The sequence below is a fragment of the Selaginella moellendorffii genome, unplaced genomic scaffold, assembly GCF_000143415.4.
Source record: "Selaginella moellendorffii unplaced genomic scaffold, v1.0 SELMOscaffold_69, whole genome shotgun sequence".
Taxonomy (NCBI): Eukaryota; Viridiplantae; Streptophyta; class Lycopodiopsida; order Selaginellales; family Selaginellaceae; genus Selaginella; species Selaginella moellendorffii.
In genome coordinates, this window is record NW_003314330.1 from 922,864 (window position 1) to 941,422 (window position 18,559).

An 18,559-nucleotide genomic window follows, 5' to 3' on the forward strand; every position below is an offset into this window, starting at 1 on the left:
AATATATCAATCCTTCCATTGTGTAGACTAATTATTCCAGTAGACTAATTATTCCATATGAGGCAACTAGTCATCTATTTGTACCGCAATCCCTTGTGGATACCTAATACTCCACATAAGAGGAAGGACATACATATGGATGCCTAATACATACGATTTCAAATTTAGGGATAAGAATATACCTTACTCAAAGGTATATTATAATTTTAAGTAGCCACTAATCAATGGGAATCGAACTCATGCCATTCACTTTGATACCACATATAGTGCACCCTATCTTTCTCCCTTTAAGCCAATTGAAGAAAAGGGTAATTGTTTGATAATAGAGCCCTTAATGGCTATTTTATCCCCATTTATCTCCCAAAGTTCCAAAGATCCACGGTGACAGTATATCTAAATCTTATCCCATAATCACATATATTACAATGGTGGAGGTAGCATATGATTCTAGTAGATCAGTGTTTGCTATTAAAGAATATCATTTATTCAAACACTAGCTTAGAGCTACCTCTAATCTCAAGGAGGTAAACTATGTTTATTAGGATTTCAATACATATTTAGTTTTGTTTTATAAATTATAGTCACCTTAAGTTTTTAGAGTTGGAGGTTTTAGAAGTCTCCCAAAGTTTGCAAAAGCTATGGCTTAATAGATGCAAAGTAAGCACAATCTTAATATAGAAGGAGGTATAGAACAAAATGATATATTAATGATGAGATAGAAGAAAGTTAAATGAATCTTTACTTGAGAACAAAATCCTGTCATATATCAAAATATTGGTAACAGTGTCAGTGTTAGTTGTCAATATTAATATCATATTCCATAATTGCAAATTGGTATTCTCACATGCAACCACCAGTTTGTAATTCTTATGTATTGCCATCTCATCCTTCAATATCTTGTCAACAATTATGTATAAAGTTATAACACCATTTATGTAGCAGTTATGGTAGTGTTTAACAAAACTATAAAAGCTCATAAAAATGTCCTGACCCAAGAAAAAAAGGCATATTAAGCATCTTAGAATCAAACTCTCAATTTGTTTACTAATTCCTACTAAATCAAAAGTGAGCTTTTCTATGGATTGGGTGTAGTAGATTTCAACTTGAGGAAACTCCCCATCATTGACTTTGTCATCCACACCTAAAAAATGATATATTAGGTGGTAAGAGAGCTTGCATATTTTCTTCTTTCCTAAATCTAATTCTAATACTTTTGTGTTTGTGTGTCTATATATATATATATATATATATATATATATATATATATATATATATAAGGGACAATGTAATAGTATAGTAAAGCAATTCCAAATCTTATATTCCACTTTAAAATAGCTTAAAAAACCCATATTCTACACTAACCAATACATTGTTTCCCAAAGGGATGTTGTTCCTCACCATGAAGCAATAGTGGATATATGTCTATAACTTATTCTTTAATTTATTGTATATCCACACTTTTTATACCCGTTGTTAGGCAATTGTTATAGTGCTCAAGAAAAGTTTGTAAACCCATAAAGACATTTGTCTTGTTAAAAAAAAAGATAGTATATTAGATATTGAATATAATAGCATTTTGTGCTTTTAAGTAGTTTTGCCATACCAAGAGCAAAAGCTTGCAAAAATATGTGGTATTGCTCTTGAAGTATTGGAGGTAATTGTAATCTCTTGAATTTAGACTTCCCATGAGGTCATTCAACCCAATACTATTTAAACCCAAGGACACTTAACCCCAAATATCCTAAAACCCTTAACCAATTGAAAAAGAGGGTGCACTTTTATTCATGGGCCCTTTCCTTTTATATTTGAACTTTTATGGATCGTCTCTCACATTGTTTTTTTTGGTTATTTACAATCTACCACGCTTCCATACAAGTTCACGCCCTTGTGAATGAAAGCTAAGAGTTGCAACTCTCCTAAGAACCCTACTCTCTTGACACTCTACCCCTCGGGTCAAGCCCAGCTAGAGCAAACTGGAATCAACATGTGATGCAATTCTTTTAGCCAACCAATAGAGTCAAACCTAAGACCTGCTTTGATACCAAATGTAAGCTCTTGAATTTGGACTTCCCAAGAAGTCACCTAGCCCAATACTATTCAAACCCAATTACATTTAACCCCAAATATCCCAAGACCCTTAACTGATTGAAAAAGAGGGTGCACTGTTATTCATGGGTCTTTTCCTTTTATATTTATACCTTTATGGATTGTCTTTTGAGTTATTCCCTTTGGTTGCTTACAGTAATCCCTCTCTAATAACAATATTCAAAGTTTTGTATATAGAGGGCTTTAATTCAACTTCATAAAAACCCCCAATAGAAAGAAGATTGTAATATGGTTATAGTGGAGGTGAATGTAGAATGTCGGTAAACTTTAGGGATGGAGGTGGAAATTAATATGAGATGTTAGGGAAGTACAAATATGTAAGCTCCTGAATTTGGACTTTCCAGGAGATCACCCAACCTAATACTATTCAAACTCAAAAACACTTAACCTAAATATCCCAAGATCTTTAACTGATTGAAAAAAAGGGTGCACTTTTGTTTGTGAGCTCTTTCTCTCTATATTTGAACCTTTATTGATCATCTCTCAAATCGTTCTTTTTGGTTGCTTATAATCCACCACACTTCTCTGCAAGTTCACACCCTCATGAATAGAAGTTGAGAGCTACAACTCTCCTGAGAGCCCCGCTCTTTTGACACCCTACCCCTCGAGTCGAGCCCAACTAGAGCAAACTGGATCAATTAGATGTCAATTAACTTGTGGTGTGATTCCCCTAACCAACTAATAGAGTTGGACTGAAGACCTCTTTAATACCAAATGTAAACTCTTGAATTTGGACTTCTCAGGAGGTCATCTAACCCAGTACTATTCAAAAACATTTAACCCTAAATATTTCAAAACCTTTAATCGATTGGAAAAATGATTCTTTTTCATGAGCCCTTTCCCTCTATATTTAAACCCCTATAAATTGTCTTTCAAGTCGTTCCTTTTAATTGTTTACAGAGTAGAAATGAATTTCCTTGAAGCCATTTCTATATTAAACTTTTTAGCTTTCTAAGGAGCATAAGGATAACAAAAATACTATAATGACTATATATTAATTTTTAGTCTTGGGAATGAGGTTTATTTATTATGACACTAATAATACTCAGATTCTTGAAATGTCAATCTCATAAATGAAATTTCATGATCATAGTTTACTTATGAAAAGAAGAGCTTCTAGAATTCTAGATACACATACTAGAATATTTATCATTCTAATGACCATCTATATATATTTTTTTCTACACTTGTGCCAACTTTCTAAAAAAATAGACAAGCAAGCCATATTATAGTAGTAGAGTATGCAAGCACGCAAGACCATATGCATTCTCTTGTGTGAAATTACCTTTTTCTTGGAAATATAGATAAACTTGATTCTTTGATGTGATATCACTTTTGAGTCTTTTAAAAGATTTTGATTTTGATTATTATTATTCATAAATGACTCTTGAAAAATGCTAGTGGGGATTCATCCCAAAAATATACCTTGGTCTTCTTATATAAGAGGATTGTGCTATAGGTAGGTAAGTAGACTTTTTTTATATGAATTAATATATAAATTACAAATGCCATAGAAAGCTCTATAGAGTAGATTTGATAGTTTTTTTTCACTATGTTCATTTCTTCATTTATTTGTTCTAAACTATTGTTTTGGAAGTAATATGAGCATTTTTGTCAATAATGACAATGACCTTTACATTCATGAATGGGTAATAAGGACTAAAAATGTAATATGAAGATTATGATGGTGAAACAAAATTAATATTCTCACATTAATTTGCCCTACAACTCTTAGTTATAGATTTTTTATTTTACTTAAGAACGAATGAATGAATAGTATGTAAATATATATTGCCTTGATGAACATACCCATCAAATTTTTTTATCTTGATTCATATTTAGGTTTATTTAACAAATTGCAAGAAAATCAAAATATAATAGTTGCAAAGATAGACTTTAATAAGAAAATAGATAAGTTCTCATGAGCTTTATCTTTTCTAAATAACTCAATCTAGTAGAAACTTTTGACCTAGGTATTTATATATTTTATTATTTTAAAGTTTATCAAAACTTTAATTTTCTTAACATAGATTTTCTTTGTAAGAGTTATAGTTGACTACATTGACTTATATTAATTTATGATAAGTTGAGCTCAACTTAACTTTGGACCATCCCCAAAACCTAAAGCAATCATCTTTTAGACTTTGTGGGGTTTGTTAAGTCCTTGAAAGATAATAAAGGGAGGACTCCAAAGGAACTAATGTGGCTGGGAAGGTTATTATAATTGAAGAATGTTCTATCCACGTGATGGGTGATGATATGAACACTAAATCAAGGACTAGAGTGAATATAGATGGATAAGTGAGGTGACTTAGTAAAGTGTTCAAGAGCCAACTTTAGACCTAAAAATACCTTTAATTCATATATATTGTATAGTTACTCCCATTTCTAGATCACTTAGACTTTCTCAAGATTTACCTTAAAGCCTATCCTTACTTATCATATATCTAAAAAAATTTACTTTTTATTGAGTAAAGTCATATTTGTTCTCCTTAGTGTACAATTTATGTTCCCTTACTTTATCAAACACCTTTGTTAAGTGTTTGGTATGTTCTTTTAGTGTTTTATTATAAATTAAAATGTCATCATTGTAGACAATTATAAACTAATCCAGATAGGTATAAGATTTGGTTCATAAGTGTCAAGAATGTTGTTAGCTCATTACATAGTCTAAAGAGCATCACTAAGAACTCAAAACTCCCATACCTTATTTGATTGATTGTCTTTTCAACATTTATCCTAATTTTATATTGTAAATATGATTTATAATATTGAAAGATACTTGTTAACTAATCCTTTTAGACATTCTCTCTTTACTACCATAACAGTAGAAGATTAATACTATTGGTTCCCTTATGCTCTTTTGGTCAAATGCATATATAATAACCAATTTCTCAACTAATTTGGGTGGAGACCAACAAATTATAACTCTTTTTGTCATAGATGTGGAATCAAATTAGGAATTGATCCAAGTTGGGGATAGGAATAACAAAAATACAAAATTCCTAAATATTATTAGTCAATCACACTTGACATAGTTAAAGAAAGTCATTCATTAACTTGCACTTGCTAGTGTGAAAATCTATATAATATTGAATTTAGTCTCTTAATAATATTTTGTGATAACTACTATATTCACTAGACACCCTCACTATCATGCACCATGTGTTAGTCCCATTTTGGTCCTATATGCTATTTATGGTGAGTGTTTAGATTTATAACTGAAGCATATTTACAAAATATAGAAAGCGTCTTAAATACCATTATGTTATTCCCATTTCAATTCACGATCTAATGCCCTTTCATATTTAATAAGTTTTTAAACTTGTATTAGAGACTAACTCTTGAGACTAGGGTGAAAGCCCAAAGCAAACTTTTATATAAGGGGGTGTGGGATGTGAGGATCCCAAACGTATAATAGGGATACTGATGCCAAAACATAAATGTGATCTAGAACTTATACAAATGATCTTTCCTTTCACTTCTTGCATAGTTCCATACCTCTTATGTTATCTTGGAAATGTTTCTATGATTTTAGAAGTTCTCAAAAAGTTTGTACTCCATGCCCCAAAGCTTTAAATGGTTTGTCTATTGATAACTTTCTATGGACTTACACTAATACTCAAATGTGGTCAGTTGTTATAATGCATTATTGGAAGTCTTAAATGACTTGCCCAATTTATTTTGTTCAAAGATATAATATTACAAATAATTTTTTAATGGCCTATTCATCTTTTTCATTTATCCATTTGTCAAAAATATTTAATACTCAATACTTGTTTGTGGGTAATAGATTGTGCTAAATTTCAACTTGGTGTGATATTATTTTAGAAGAGTTTTCTAGTTTTTACTACTGAATATTTTATCTCGGTCTAAAATGATTTCTTTTGGCCTTTCTTGCATTTGAACCACTAGTTCAAAGAATAACTTCATCACACCTTTTGCATCCACTTTTGTTATGATGGGTATGAAATATACCATTTTCAAAAACTAATCTACCACCATAAATATAACATTAAACTCCTTATTTTGAGGGAGTCTCATAATAAAATGCATTATGAGGCATTTCTATAGATCATTTGGGATTAAGAGGCTTTGTAATAAGCCTCCACTAGTTACATCCTTCATCTATTAATATGTTAGGCATGTCTTTATATAGTCTTGTATATCTTTAATTATATTCAGTTAGTAATATTTTCTCTTAAACAAACTTATCATCTTGGGTGTCTGTTATGACACTTTTCAAAGGTTACCATCCTTAGTTCCTTTTTTGGAACATACACTTTTGTCTACTTATATTAAATAAATCTATTATGTTCCACATAACTAATTTCTTCTTCCCTTGGCAACTTGCATTATTGGTGAGTATCTCATGCCACTTTATTCTTTAACAATACCTAGTGCATTATCTTTATATGTTATTTGTACATCATTTTAGAAAGTTGTTATTGCACTAGATACTACTAAACTTTATATTTACTTTCTGACTTAGAGCATCCACTATAATATTATTCTTTCTGAGTTTATAAAGGATGTCACAATTTAATTTGGCCAAAACATTAAGCTCCTATTGCTATTTCCTATGAAGGTCAAGTGTGACAAGAAGTGTTTTCTTACTATGTTATCCATGTATATATTAAAGTGTTTCCCAAACCACTCTATAAACGTTTTGATCGCTATAAATAGTTCTTTCATAGGCAAACCACTTTTATTAAACTTTATCCAACTTCTTTGAAAAGAATGTTATTGAGTGATTATCTTGTTTCAAGACCACACCCAATGTAAAATCCAAAACATTCATTTTTACCTTAAAGTTTTTAAAAAAAATTGATAACACTAATATAGAAGCCTTTTTCAACTTTCTTTTGAGGTGGATAAATGCTTTTTCATATTCCATTGTCTATACCATTTTCCTATTTCTCATTTGGTTCATTAAAACCAAAGTAACTCTTGACTAATGATTGATAAACCTTACATAGTACTTATATAATCCTAAAAATGCCCTTAATTCATATACATTTGACAGTCATTTCCATTCTTAGATTTTTTGGACTTTCTCATAATCCATTTAAGCCCATCCTTGCCCACTATATACTTAATCACCTTTTATTAAGTAGAGTCACATTTTAAGTAATAGAACCTAATAAGAGTTAAACTAATATCTCAAGTGGTTAACTATACTTTTGAATGGATATGACTGTTTCCTAAGAGCTCTTTGTTTTTCGATAGTGAATTTTGTGAATCCAGTTGCAGGAAAAAAGATTGTCATGCTGAGGCTGAGAGAAGGGACTCCTCCATTGCCAATGCAGTTGGTCCAGATCGCTGGAGAGGAGCTTGAGCTTGAGAGGAAGGTAGCGTGGCTGCTTGAGGCACGTCTGTTAGCTTTGGACTTGTGGTGGTTATCTTTCCACAGGTTTCTATAATTTGGTATCAATATGACACGGAGCTGCTGTTAGGTCAAAATCATATTTTCAATAAAAATCATATAGCATGATTGTATTCATCAGCTTGAAGATAGACACTTCCAGAATCTTCACAATCGACTGGAGACGATCAAGCTTCTGCTGCTGCTCATTCGACAATGAGCCTGTCGTCGGTATAATAAGCAGCTACAGTTTCAACCTTCTTAGTACAAACTCAGGGAGAGTAAAAGCCACCAACCTCTTTTTCGTGCTCTAATCGGTGCTCGATCTGCCTGTGGAGATTGTAAGCTGCATGGTACATATCCTCCAGCACCACAGAAGAGAGCTTGCTGAAATCTACGTGCCACAAATAAAAAGTTCTTGCGGGGGCACGATCCCCAGCAGACTTTGGAACTTCCTGCGTATAGAAATATAGTAATGGGGGGGAAGAGAACAAACCTTACCTGTAGCTCAATGTAACGCTCCTTCATCAGCTGGTAAAGGAGCTGCCAGGCTTCCTTATCAGGTATCAAGCATTTCTCGGAAATCTGGTTAAAAGTCTTCACATAAACTGGACGAAGAGGAAAGAAAAACATGAAAAAAGCTGACCGCTTTCTGTTCTGAGCCACCCTTCTTGCTGAGAAGCCTTAGAATCCTAGACGATGGCTTTCCAAACCTCTGTGATACTATAGACTCCACCTGTGAGCAATGTAAAACGAGGCGTTCTAATCATATCGTATGAGGCAATACCTCGGTTTTCCTGGCCAGTTCCACAATCTTCTGCATTGCTGCTTGGATCCAAAACTTAACGACGAATGCCATGGATAGCAAAAGAACGTACCAACTGTGTAGTGAGAACCGGCGTCTCCAACCGAGTTTATGAATCCTTCCTCCACCATTCTTTTAAGAGCGTTACGAACCACTGGGGCTGTCCAGTCCGACCTCAGTATAAGTATGTCGTTGAGGGTTAAAGCGTCTACAAGCTTCAGGGTAAATGCCGCGTAATTCTTCTAGACGATATGGAAAATGATCTTACCTGAGAAGGCAGCCTTCACTGTCGTTTCAGTTTTTCTGGTTGCTTCGAGCATTGCTTCAACCACAGTCTTTGCGTCGGAACCAAAACTGAAATTTACATGACACGCGCAAGCCTGAACTATCAAACAGAAGTGTGTCAAGAAGAATGAAGAAAATTTTACCAAACAGAATTTATCTACCTTATGTCTTAACAGCTTGACGCACTCCTCGAAGTTCACCCGCCATAGAACTTCTTTCTCGTCCATGGAACTTGAATCCCACAATGCTCCATGTTTTCGCTACGTATAATGCGACGTATTAAGATAGAACCAGGTCTGAAGAAAAAAGAAAAACCTTTTCGCCTGTAGAAGGGGTGGAAGCTGCAGCATCTTCGTCCATGATCCACCTCGAGGGACCTCTAAAACGCTCGGCCTCCATGGGAGCAGCCGCGGCAAGCACACGTCGCACTTGTGTTTCAAAATTAAGAGGAAGAGAACGTTTCTTCTGAGAGGAGAAACAAAGGAACAGAGTTGGAGGCACGCAAAAAGGTGTGAACTCACGCTGGAGCCGCGAGCCTTCTTCGCAGGACGTCCATCGCCGGCGTTATCAGAAAAGCCAAGCACAGCTTCCGGTCTCGGGCAGCGCTCCACAAGTTTATGTTGTAAAAGATTTGTGAACGCTTCCATGAATTGGGACTGAGCATCCTCTGCAAATCAAAAGCATGACTTTGTCTTGAGGAAGATTGTTTCCTTTTTTCCGCTAGAATTTACCTGAGTTGCTACATTCGGCATCACGCTTAATTAGTTGCTCCAGAGTTAATCGACCGTGCTGTAGCAAGCCCAGAGCCAGCTCCTCGGACTTTTTTTTTTTAAAAAAGAAGAAGACAAAACCAGCATTTTAGCAAGAAAAGAGAAAGAAAAAAAGAAAGCCAACCTGATCATTTCCAGTCTTTTCACGTATAAGCTCTACGAACAATGGAAAGCACGCTCGAAGAACAATGTGATCCACAATAGCAGTGTAGCGCAATCGAGCTTCCAAGTTGTCTACAAAGAAAAAAAAAACTTTAAGAGGGAAAACTGTTCGATCTCTGCAAACCTTCGTCGAGGACCTTGAATGCCTGGACGCAATTGTGCTGGATCAAGACGAGCAGGCAGCTGGCGAGCTGCGGGCGAGCGAGGAGAGTGAAGCTGCCAATCTCAGGCAACGAAAGCTGCCCTCTAGAGATCAAGCACTCGCACACGCTCTGCAAAAACACCCACCATTTCTCTATTCATCGATTCTATTTGCGCTGCGTTAGCATAGGATGAAACTTACATGGACAAGGTCCCCAAATTGATCCTTGATGAGGAAACACGCTAGCTTCCCCGCGTATCCAGCAGCCATGAACCACACCACAAACCCTAAACCCACATAAAACTTTACCCAAGAACCCTAATTTTCAGAGTTGGCCAGATTCGAACCGGGGACCAGATTAAACCCTAAAACTCGGCGCCCACATTTAAAAGAAAGCCCAAGAACCCTAGCAGCCAGTAGTAGCATTTTTTCAGGGTTAAAGAGAAGCGTGCGCGCTCCACCTTGCCATCGATCGATTCGCTGGCTTGGCCCCGTGAGTGAGATTAACAGGAGATGGGTTTCAAGGGGACGAAGCAGGAGAAGAAAGAGGTCTATGACAGGAAAATGGTCGATCTGCTGGAGACCTACAGCAAGGCGCTGATTTGCGCGGCCGACAATGTTGGGTCGAATCAGCTGCAGCAAATCCGCAGGGGATTGAGGCCGGAATCGGTGGTTCTCATGGGGAAGAACACTCTCATGAAGCGGACGATCAGGACTTACGCCGAGAAGAGCGGCAACACGACTGTTCTCAGTCTCATGCCTCTTTTGGTGGTAAGGAGAATTTTTTTTCTTGAGAGAAAGCTTGCGATGGTTGCTCTTGGCAGGGAAATGTGGGACTTATCTTCACCAAAGGTGATCTCAAAGAAGTTCGCGAGGAAGTCGCGAAGTACAAGGTATGATCTTTGTACTTGCGGTATGAAAATCAAAACTTTGTTCCAGGTTGGAGCGCCTGCTCGTGTCGGACTTGTTGCCCCGATCGACGTAACCATTCCTCCTGGAAGCACTGGGCTTGATCCCTCGCAGACATCTTTCTTCCAGGTTCGACCCTCTTTTTTTTTTTTTTTTTGTTTCTGTGGTTCATACTTGCAAACTTCCAGGTTCTCAACATTCCCACCAAGATCAACAAGGGAACTGTCGAGATCGTCTCGTCCGTGGAACTCATCAAAAAGGGAGAGAAAGTTGGCTCCTCGGAGGCAGCTCTTCTCGCAAAGCTGGGCATAAGGCCATTCTCTTACGGGCTCGTCGTCCAGATGGTCTACGACGATGGCTCCGTCTTTGATCCCGCTGTTCTGGATCTCACCGAGGACGACCTCGTCGGTCGCTTTGCCGCTGGTGTCTCGGCAGTGGCGGCGCTGTCGCTGGCTATCGGCTATCCGACTCTAGCAGCAGCGTCGCACTACTTCCTCAACTCTTACAAGAACGTTCTTGCTGTGGCTCTTGCGACCGATTACTCGTACCCTCAGGCCGAGACCGTGAAGGAGTATCTCAAGGTTTGATCCTGCTTTCCTTCGTTGCTTTGTCAGTGTATGTAACGCTTTTCTTTGTCTCAGGATCCCAGTAAGTTTGCTGTGGCTGCCAGTGAAGCTCCGGCTGCGAGTGAAGCTCCGGCTGCCAAGGTTGAAGAAGAAACGAAAGCAGAGCCTGAAGAAGAATCTGATGATGACATGGGCTTAAGTCTTTTCGATTAGATTTCTTGTCAAAGCTTCTGAGAAGTGTTATTTGGTATTTTGTTTGCTTAATATTTGTTATTGAGTCCACATTTAACAGCAATTTGGAGCACTTTGCAAGAGGAGGAATCACATGAGGCATGTTTTTTGATGTTTCAATGTCTTAAGATTAAAAAAAAAATTGTAGCTCTTGGATTAAGCACCCACAGTCTGCTCCAAATGAAACAGGTTCCATTCTTGTAGGACGGCGGACTGCAGAGCCTTGTGCTCGATTTCCTCGGGAGAAAAGGTGGTGAGAGTGGACGGCTCTGCGGGCTGTATCCCTGGAAGCAGACTGTCATCGTCGCTCTTCACAGGCGGCGGCGCCAGCGTCACTTTGGGAAGCATTGACAACTCAATCGACCTCTTCAGCTTTTGAGCTTCCGATTCTTGGAGAGTTTCCTCAGAGACCACTTTCAGCTCCCCATCTGTTATGTCGTCCAGCCACTGCTGTAGATCCTCCGCAATATCATCCAGTACCGAGGCTGTAGAAGCTCTCAGGATGAACTTGCAGACCATAGTGTGCGAGTCGTCGCCAAGATCAACATTTGCGCTCACTTCGCTCGCGCCAAAGACCAGCATTCCTACGAAATCCCCGTACCACGTTTGAGCGGCATAACAAAGCTGGCGAGAGATCAAACAAAGTTTTAGTACAGAACCGAAGACTAGAGAGAAAAGAAGAAAGAAAGCACCTGAAATCCAGCCATTGTACGAAGTATGTGGGAAGCAACTCGATGGAAAGGCTTTGACGACAAGGCCTTTAATCCCGCCAGAAATGGTGACTTCCAAGCGGCTCCGCCGTTCACTGTTTTCGGAACACCACCTTCGTATTTGTACGCTCCAGTGAACTCGAAAATTGCAGGAAGGCTGGGCCATAGCCGGAAGAACTCCACAGGTGAGCACTTGTGCGGAAGTAAAAGCTCCACCAGAGGTATCTTGTAAGGTTTGCATCTCAGAATAATCGGCTCTCCATAGTCCGGTTTGAGAGTCTTTCGAAGTCGGGGCCCCGAGGAAGTGTCATCTTCTCCAAAGTCAATTTCATCGTGGCCCGATCCCGCACTTCCAGCATACGGATAATACAGCAGCTGCACGCACAGGGAGCACCGCTCAAATCTTGAGACGGAGACTGTGACGCTGGATTGAATGGGATCCTGCATTGTAGAGGAGACTTTTAGCAAAATAAAGCTCGAATGATCATGCACATACCTGGGAGGACAAGTTTAGCAGTTGTCGAACAGCCTGCAAGCTACCATCCATGAATCTCAAGGCTCCTACGAGTCCGACGCGAACGTCAACCCGGTTAAGCTCCAGCTCGGTCATATTAATCACCTGTACGAGAACCAATATGAGAACACGTAGAGAGAAGAGAGTTTTACCCATACCTTCAAGTGTAATGTTAAGCGTTTCTCGTGCGGATCGCTCAAGTGGTAGGCTTCGACATAACACGGATCGCTGCTGCCAGAGAGTGTTTGCGCGGCTGGAGGCGGCCTCAAAACCGACGGGCTTGTTTCCTTGCTGGCTAGCAGCGTCAGTTCACTCACGGCAGGTTTCCAAAGCTCCTGGACAGCCTTGTGAACTAAGTATTCCAGCTTCCTGTCTTGTGCAGCTGACGCTTCAAAGTATTGCACCGACAGCTTGTGATGGCTAAAGGGGTAGTCGCCAGTCGCAGCAGCAGTTCCTACCCACCTGCGAAAGCTCCAGACGATACGTCAAGTGTCCAGACTTCAAACGAAACCATTACCTTGATTCCGGGTGCTTGGAGATGTACTTGAGGATCTGTAAGACAAGGCGGCATTGATGCTTGTTCACTGAATCAGCAAGAGTGCTGCTCCTGAAGTCTTCTAGCTCTTTCGCAAGACCCTGCGACGCTCTTGGATAGCGAGAACCCAGATGTTGAGCGCATAAGAGCATAGCTTGGACGTCCTGAGGGCGATTTGCAGCTGCACTGAGCGGGCTATCGACGTTGAAAAGAACCTTGTGCATGCTGGAAATAAGTATGTTGAGAGGATCTTCAGGATCATCAGCCAAAAGCGGATCCAGCCCATCCAAGTCAAAATGCTCCGCTAACGCCCATATCAGACGTGCTCGTATCCTTGGAGTCGCCACCTGAACAGGAAACATGTCAAGAGAGAAGGAGGAAGGAAACTTTGAGCTTTACCTCTGGTAGATCTTTTGCTAGTTGTCGTTGCAAAGTCTGGAGCCTCGTTTCGTTTAGCACTTGCTCTGGAGACGCTCCATCCTTGACCTTCTTCACTCCACCTCTGGTATCATAGACATGGCACAGCCTGACCAGCAACTTCAAGTAGCAATCCATGGCATACGTCCGGCCGTCACAGTCCCATCTCACGCAAGGACGGCAGACTTCGACAACTTCCAGCGCCGACTGAGTCCAACTGTGCATCTCGTGAGCGGTGCCGTAAGCTAGAGCTCCAAGCACCCGGCTTTCCGAGCGTGCTGTCTTGTCCTTTAGAAACGGCAGTGAGAGCTGGAAGCAGCTCTCCACCAGGCACGCGACCAGCTCCTCTCTGAACAAGCTGGAGCCGCTGCTGCTCGTAAGCTCTTCCTTGATCTTGGGATCTTCAAACAGCGACGCGATGTCCGTGCCTTGAGGCAGCTTCTGGCCCCTCCGGGCGCTCTCTTTCGCGAAAAGGTCCACAGAGAGAGCTGTCCGGCAGATGCAAGCCAAGGCGTGCATTCGATCGGCCTCGGCTCGCAGATTCCTGACCATCACCAGCAGCCGCTTGAACAAGGAGACTTGCATGTGAAGATCCAAAAGCTGGAGGTTCTCCACCACTGCTCTCACGATGCTCTCCCTACCGGCATTGAAATCCTGACGGTCCCAGAGCGTGAGCAGCGACATGATGGAAGCCGAAGCCCACTCCGGCTTCCCACCGGGAACATCCGCCAGCGAGAGGAGATTGATGCCAACGTCGTAGACGAGCGACGGATCCAAGGACGACAGGAACGGCACCAAGTGAGACACCACGTCCGAAACTCCCAGGATCCTCTCGGCATTCACAAACTGCTTGTTGTCATCCCTGTAGCTGGAGAACCTCCCATCGTTTCCAAACAGCGCCTGCATCTCTTCCACCATCCCGGTGGCCACCGCCTTGATCGCATACACGAGCGGAAAGATGGTGGCGCGGAAGCTCTCAAACGGAAGAACCCGCGAGCGAGCCATGAGCAAGTCTCGCTTCTCCCACACGAACGTACACATCGACGCCACCCAGTGCGCACGAATCGCCACCGAGGCCTCGGTCGCGACGATGGTATCACCAGCCAGAGTGCTCATCCTCTTGCTCGAAAACTCCGAGAAGAGCCTCCCAATCCCTTCGAAAGCATAGCGGCACACCACGTCCGATGGATCCAGCATCTTGAGACCAATCTGGCTCCACCAAGTCGACACTCGATCCAGCACCGGTCCACTCGACTCGCAGAGCGTGACGATATCATCCCTGGCCAGCAAGCATCCCAGAGTTTCAATGCTGGCGTGCCTCAAATTCTCACTGTCACTGCCAATGCAGTTGGAGATCTCCTTGCTCGAGTCCGTGATGAACTTCCCGAGCCGCCAGGTCGGGATCGCGGCGAGGAAGGAGACCGCGGCGGCTGTCACGTCCGGATCCGGGAAATCAAAGTCGCTCTTGATGCCGCTACACACCGTCTCCCACTGATCAGCCGTGAGGCGCGTGGTGCGCACCAGATCGAAGGCCAGTTTCTTGCACACGGCGCTGGCGGGGCTGGCGATAATCTCCTCGCAGGCGGCCCTGGAGAGCGAGGAGATGTCCGTGCCCGAAGCCGCGAGCTGCAATGCCTGGAGGAGGGCCTGCGCCTGCCGCATTCCATCGTTGGAGCTCAGATCTGTTCGGATCAGCGAGAACTGGTGATCCATCACGGCGAGCGGCGCGAGATTCCCAGCCGCCGCCGCGCGAAATCCCTAGCCACGACTCACCTGATCGATCGGAGCTCCCGCATTCCGCCAAGAGCCCTAATTCCTAGCCTAAACAATGCCAAGAAATTTCAAATAAAAATGGCACCGATTACTGTAACTAATGCGGTTTAGCTAAATGCAGCAAACTCTTTCTGAACTCTTCTTTTGCTTGAAGAACTTTTACAAGCTCTGAGAAAATAGTTGTACATCTGCAAATACAAAGTGGAACCCTTAGCTTTGGGATACTAACCACTGCTTTGGCCTGAAGTCGTGTTCTATGGTCTAATCCTGGTGATTGCCTAATTTTGTAATGAAACCTTAACATGCACATTCTAGGTGAAGATCTGTCTTTGTACCAAGAGCTGTAATATTATATACAGTTACTAAAAGTGAGAATTATAAGATACTTACCCATGGTCATTTATTGCTTTCAACGGTTGGGATGGGTGCCTCCCTGCTTTAGCTGCTGGAAGGTGTGCTCCTTCCTCTAGCGTGAACAGCTATCATCTTGTGCTGGTCATAAACACGTCCAACCATGGTTTCCACTAGTCCCTAAAATTGAAACCATTGTTGATCATGATGCTTTAAACTGGAAAAACTTACCACTTCATTGGTTCTGGACTGTAGCACAGGTACAAGTATCACAGATGGACACTGAGGCAATTACCAAATATGCATCATTTGGCTGTAAGTCAATCATTATTTGAGTCAGTAACATTGCAATCACATACCATGGAAACATAAGTCTTGCCTTGTTCAAGTGCACCTGGCATTGGGTCTGTAAATCCTTGTTCAGCATCCCAAAGAAGGACTTCATGGTTGCTTGCAAGAAAGTGAGGCTTCCCAGCTCTCACGAGGAACAAATTTGCTAACTTCCAGGGCAGCGATTCTTGGTCTCCTATGTGCATTCACCAAATTGCTATATGTTGCATGTAGCAATGCTTGGTTTGTTTAATGGTGATTTTATTATTAATTGATCAAATAAAATTTATAATTATAAACACGCTTGTAATATATAAACACAATATTGATAATCAACCATTAGATGATAGAATAAAAAAGAATATACTAGAAAGGACTAAACCGGTGAAATTTACCTGTGAATTTCACTGGTACTAAACAGGAATCTAAATGAATAATAACCATTAAATGGTAGAATATCCTAGAATATTCAAGCATATTTTAAATATATCCAGTCCCCTACAAGTTTGCTTAAACAAACCAATTGAAACATGAAAACCTATTTCTTTTATTCTATCAGACAGCAATTTGTATTTGATTTGTTTCCATTTTTGCACCATGCATGGGTTCATGGACAAACTTGTGGTGTATTGATATGAGAATCATACATTGGGAGTGGAAACTAGCCGATGGCTACTCCCAGGACACCTCCACCACTGCCTGCTCTGTGCTCAGGATCTAGTGGAAGATGTTTTATGTTTTATATGATTGCTAGGCCTTTGTCTCATTGCAAGACCAATTTTGCAAGAATACTTAGCACAATAAAGACCATGTTTCCCTTCTCGCAAATCCCACCATTACGCAGCCCTTAGCAGTCTACCTGCTTAAGACAGAAAAGATCAAGGTGCATCAAGACAGGTTGTGTGGTAAAGCTATAGAATATGCCAATATAGTTAGTATTACTTTTAGGCTGTCTTGGTAAATGGGTGTTGAAGCCCTTGGAAGCTAACTCATGAATTCCATGTCCCTCTTTACAAGCTCCTCATTGATGGTTTTCCTCTTTTTCTTCTTCTTGCTATTGAATTTTCCTGGCTATAGCAACACAAGCCTTCACAACAGTAGAGAAAGATCAAGCATTAAAAGTGCACCTTTCTTTTTTTCTCATCCAATCGAAGAGCTCTAAAGCAAGCTCTCCATCCCCATTATCAGCGTAGCAAATAATCAATTGTTCCATGACATGGATTGGCCTGAAGTACTTGTCTAGTGTGATCCATGCACTTCAATCTCCCATACATGTCAATCAAACTCATTGCCACAGATATGTTCTGATCTCACTGTGGATATTCACCCCTCGCATCATTGACCGGATCAATCACATTGATCACAACAGAAAAGCTATGAGATCCATAACACAGCAAGAAAATAGTTACTCCTCAAAATCACCACTTTGTAACATGTTTGCTTTCAGCAGCTTAAACCTCATATGAAACATGTTTAATATCTTAGCCAGTGGATGTAAAGTGTGTGAAAGAGTCTTCTGAAAGTCACCATGAATATCTAGTGTTGGTAATAAAATCAATGTAAGAGAAGACTTGTCTACTACACCAAATCCCACAAGCCAAGTGCATAAAATCCATGAGTTTGAACTTGCTCTAAAAGCTGAAAATCCTCCTCAAGCCTCTTATAAAGCTTTACTTGCTGATGAAGTGAAAATACGGCAAGATCAACCAACACCTCTAACTCCTTTGTAGTGGGCATTTATAGAATCTTGAGAATCTTTGCTGTAACTTGTGACTGATTGTATCTTGACTAAGGTATGAGAACATGAATATTTTGAAGACCTTTTCTAGTCACTTTTTTGTAATTTGACAATTCCAGAACGCAATATCATGCTCCAGCATAACATCAAACACGCTCCTAGCCTCGTGAAGATGCCCATGCCAGGCATACAACTCCCGATTCCTTGTCGCATTGCCCATACAAAAAGAACACTGGCGATTTGTGAAATTGAGGAGAGCAGGCACGAGGGAGCCGCTGCTGCTCGTAAGCTCTTTCTTGATCTTGCGAGATGTCCGTGCCTTGAGGTAGCTTCTGGCCCTTGCAAGCGCTATCTTTCGCGAAAAGGTCCACAGAGTTTCGATGCTGGCGTGGTAAATTCTCACTGTCACTGCAAATGCAGTTGGAGATCTCCTTGCTGGAGTCCAGGATGAGCCGCCAGGTCGGGATCGCGGCGAGGGAGGAGACCGCGGCGGCTGTCACGTCCGGATCCGGGAAATCGAAGTCTTGATGCCACTACACACCGTACTCCCACTGATCGGCTGTGAGGCGCGTGGTGCACACCAGATCGAATGCCAGTTTCTTGCGCTCGCGGGGCTGGCGATAATTTCCTCGAGGAGATGTCCGTCGATGCCTGGAGGAGAGCCTGCGCCGGCCGCATTCTATCGTTGGAGTTCAGATCTGTTTGGATCAGCGAGAACTGGTGATCCATCACAGCGAGCGGCACCAGATTCCTAGCTGCCGCCAAAAATGTGTATGTTAGGGTTCCAATTTACAATCACTAATGAGCCATTTTATTTAAATTTTATTTGAGGATTCTTGGCAACAGTTTT

General features: G+C 41.0%; 3 protein-coding genes across 3 annotated transcripts; 1 reads left to right on the forward strand and 2 right to left on the reverse strand.

Moving 5' to 3' along the window:
* Nucleotides 1–7,558: 7,558 nt before the first annotated feature.
* On the reverse strand, nt 7,559–9,929 carry LOC9653612 (DNA-directed RNA polymerase III subunit RPC3). Its single transcript, XM_002985710.2, has 14 exons — nt 9,837–9,929; nt 9,618–9,765; nt 9,456–9,565; nt 9,293–9,380; nt 9,083–9,228; nt 8,877–9,026; nt 8,723–8,821; nt 8,545–8,656; nt 8,350–8,484; nt 8,259–8,296; nt 8,118–8,207; nt 7,973–8,056; nt 7,768–7,926; nt 7,559–7,715 (listed from the first exon to the last, which is right to left on the reverse strand). Exons 1-14 carry the CDS (start codon nt 9,903–9,905, stop codon nt 7,578–7,580), a joined length of 1,566 nt encoding a protein of 521 aa, XP_002985756.1. The 5' UTR covers nt 9,906–9,929; the 3' UTR covers nt 7,559–7,577.
* A 106-nt stretch (nt 9,930–10,035) lies between these two features.
* LOC9640111 (60S acidic ribosomal protein P0) lies at nt 10,036–11,422 on the forward strand. Its single transcript, XM_002985621.2, has 5 exons — nt 10,036–10,406; nt 10,460–10,528; nt 10,575–10,673; nt 10,733–11,125; nt 11,186–11,422. Exons 1-5 carry the CDS (start codon nt 10,149–10,151, stop codon nt 11,321–11,323), a joined length of 957 nt encoding a protein of 318 aa, XP_002985667.1. The 5' UTR covers nt 10,036–10,148; the 3' UTR covers nt 11,324–11,422.
* On the reverse strand, nt 11,395–15,321 carry LOC9653613 (protein TPLATE). Its single transcript, XM_002985711.2, has 6 exons — nt 13,500–15,321; nt 13,083–13,447; nt 12,724–13,027; nt 12,548–12,670; nt 12,034–12,492; nt 11,395–11,965 (listed from the first exon to the last, which is right to left on the reverse strand). Exons 1-6 carry the CDS (start codon nt 15,228–15,230, stop codon nt 11,498–11,500), a joined length of 3,450 nt encoding a protein of 1,149 aa, XP_002985757.1. The 5' UTR covers nt 15,231–15,321; the 3' UTR covers nt 11,395–11,497.
* Between the last annotated feature and the right edge of the window lie 3,238 nt (nt 15,322–18,559).

Coding starts and splice junctions, on each gene's coding strand:
- LOC9653612 (XM_002985710.2), bottom strand. CDS start 9,905: ATGGCTGCTGGATACGCGGGGAAGCTAGCGTGTTTCCTCATCAAGGAT. Junction 9,766..9,836: donor AATTTGGGGACCTTGTCCAT/GTAAGTTTCATC, acceptor GTGTTTTTGCAG/AGCGTGTGCGAGTGCTTGAT. Junction 8,057..8,117: donor GTGGCTCAGAACAGAAAGCG/GTCAGCTTTTTT, acceptor ACTTTTAACCAG/ATTTCCGAGAAATGCTTGAT.
- LOC9640111 (XM_002985621.2), top strand. CDS start 10,149: ATGGGTTTCAAGGGGACGAAGCAGGAGAAGAAAGAGGTCTATGACAGG. Junction 10,529..10,574: donor AGGAAGTCGCGAAGTACAAG/GTATGATCTTTG, acceptor ACTTTGTTCCAG/GTTGGAGCGCCTGCTCGTGT. Junction 10,674..10,732: donor CGCAGACATCTTTCTTCCAG/GTTCGACCCTCT, acceptor GCAAACTTCCAG/GTTCTCAACATTCCCACCAA.
- LOC9653613 (XM_002985711.2), bottom strand. CDS start 15,230: ATGGATCACCAGTTCTCGCTGATCCGAACAGATCTGAGCTCCAACGAT. Junction 13,448..13,499: donor TAGCAAAAGATCTACCAGAG/GTAAAGCTCAAA, acceptor TTTCCTGTTCAG/GTGGCGACTCCAAGGATACG. Junction 11,966..12,033: donor GTACAATGGCTGGATTTCAG/GTGCTTTCTTTC, acceptor ATCTCTCGCCAG/CTTTGTTATGCCGCTCAAAC.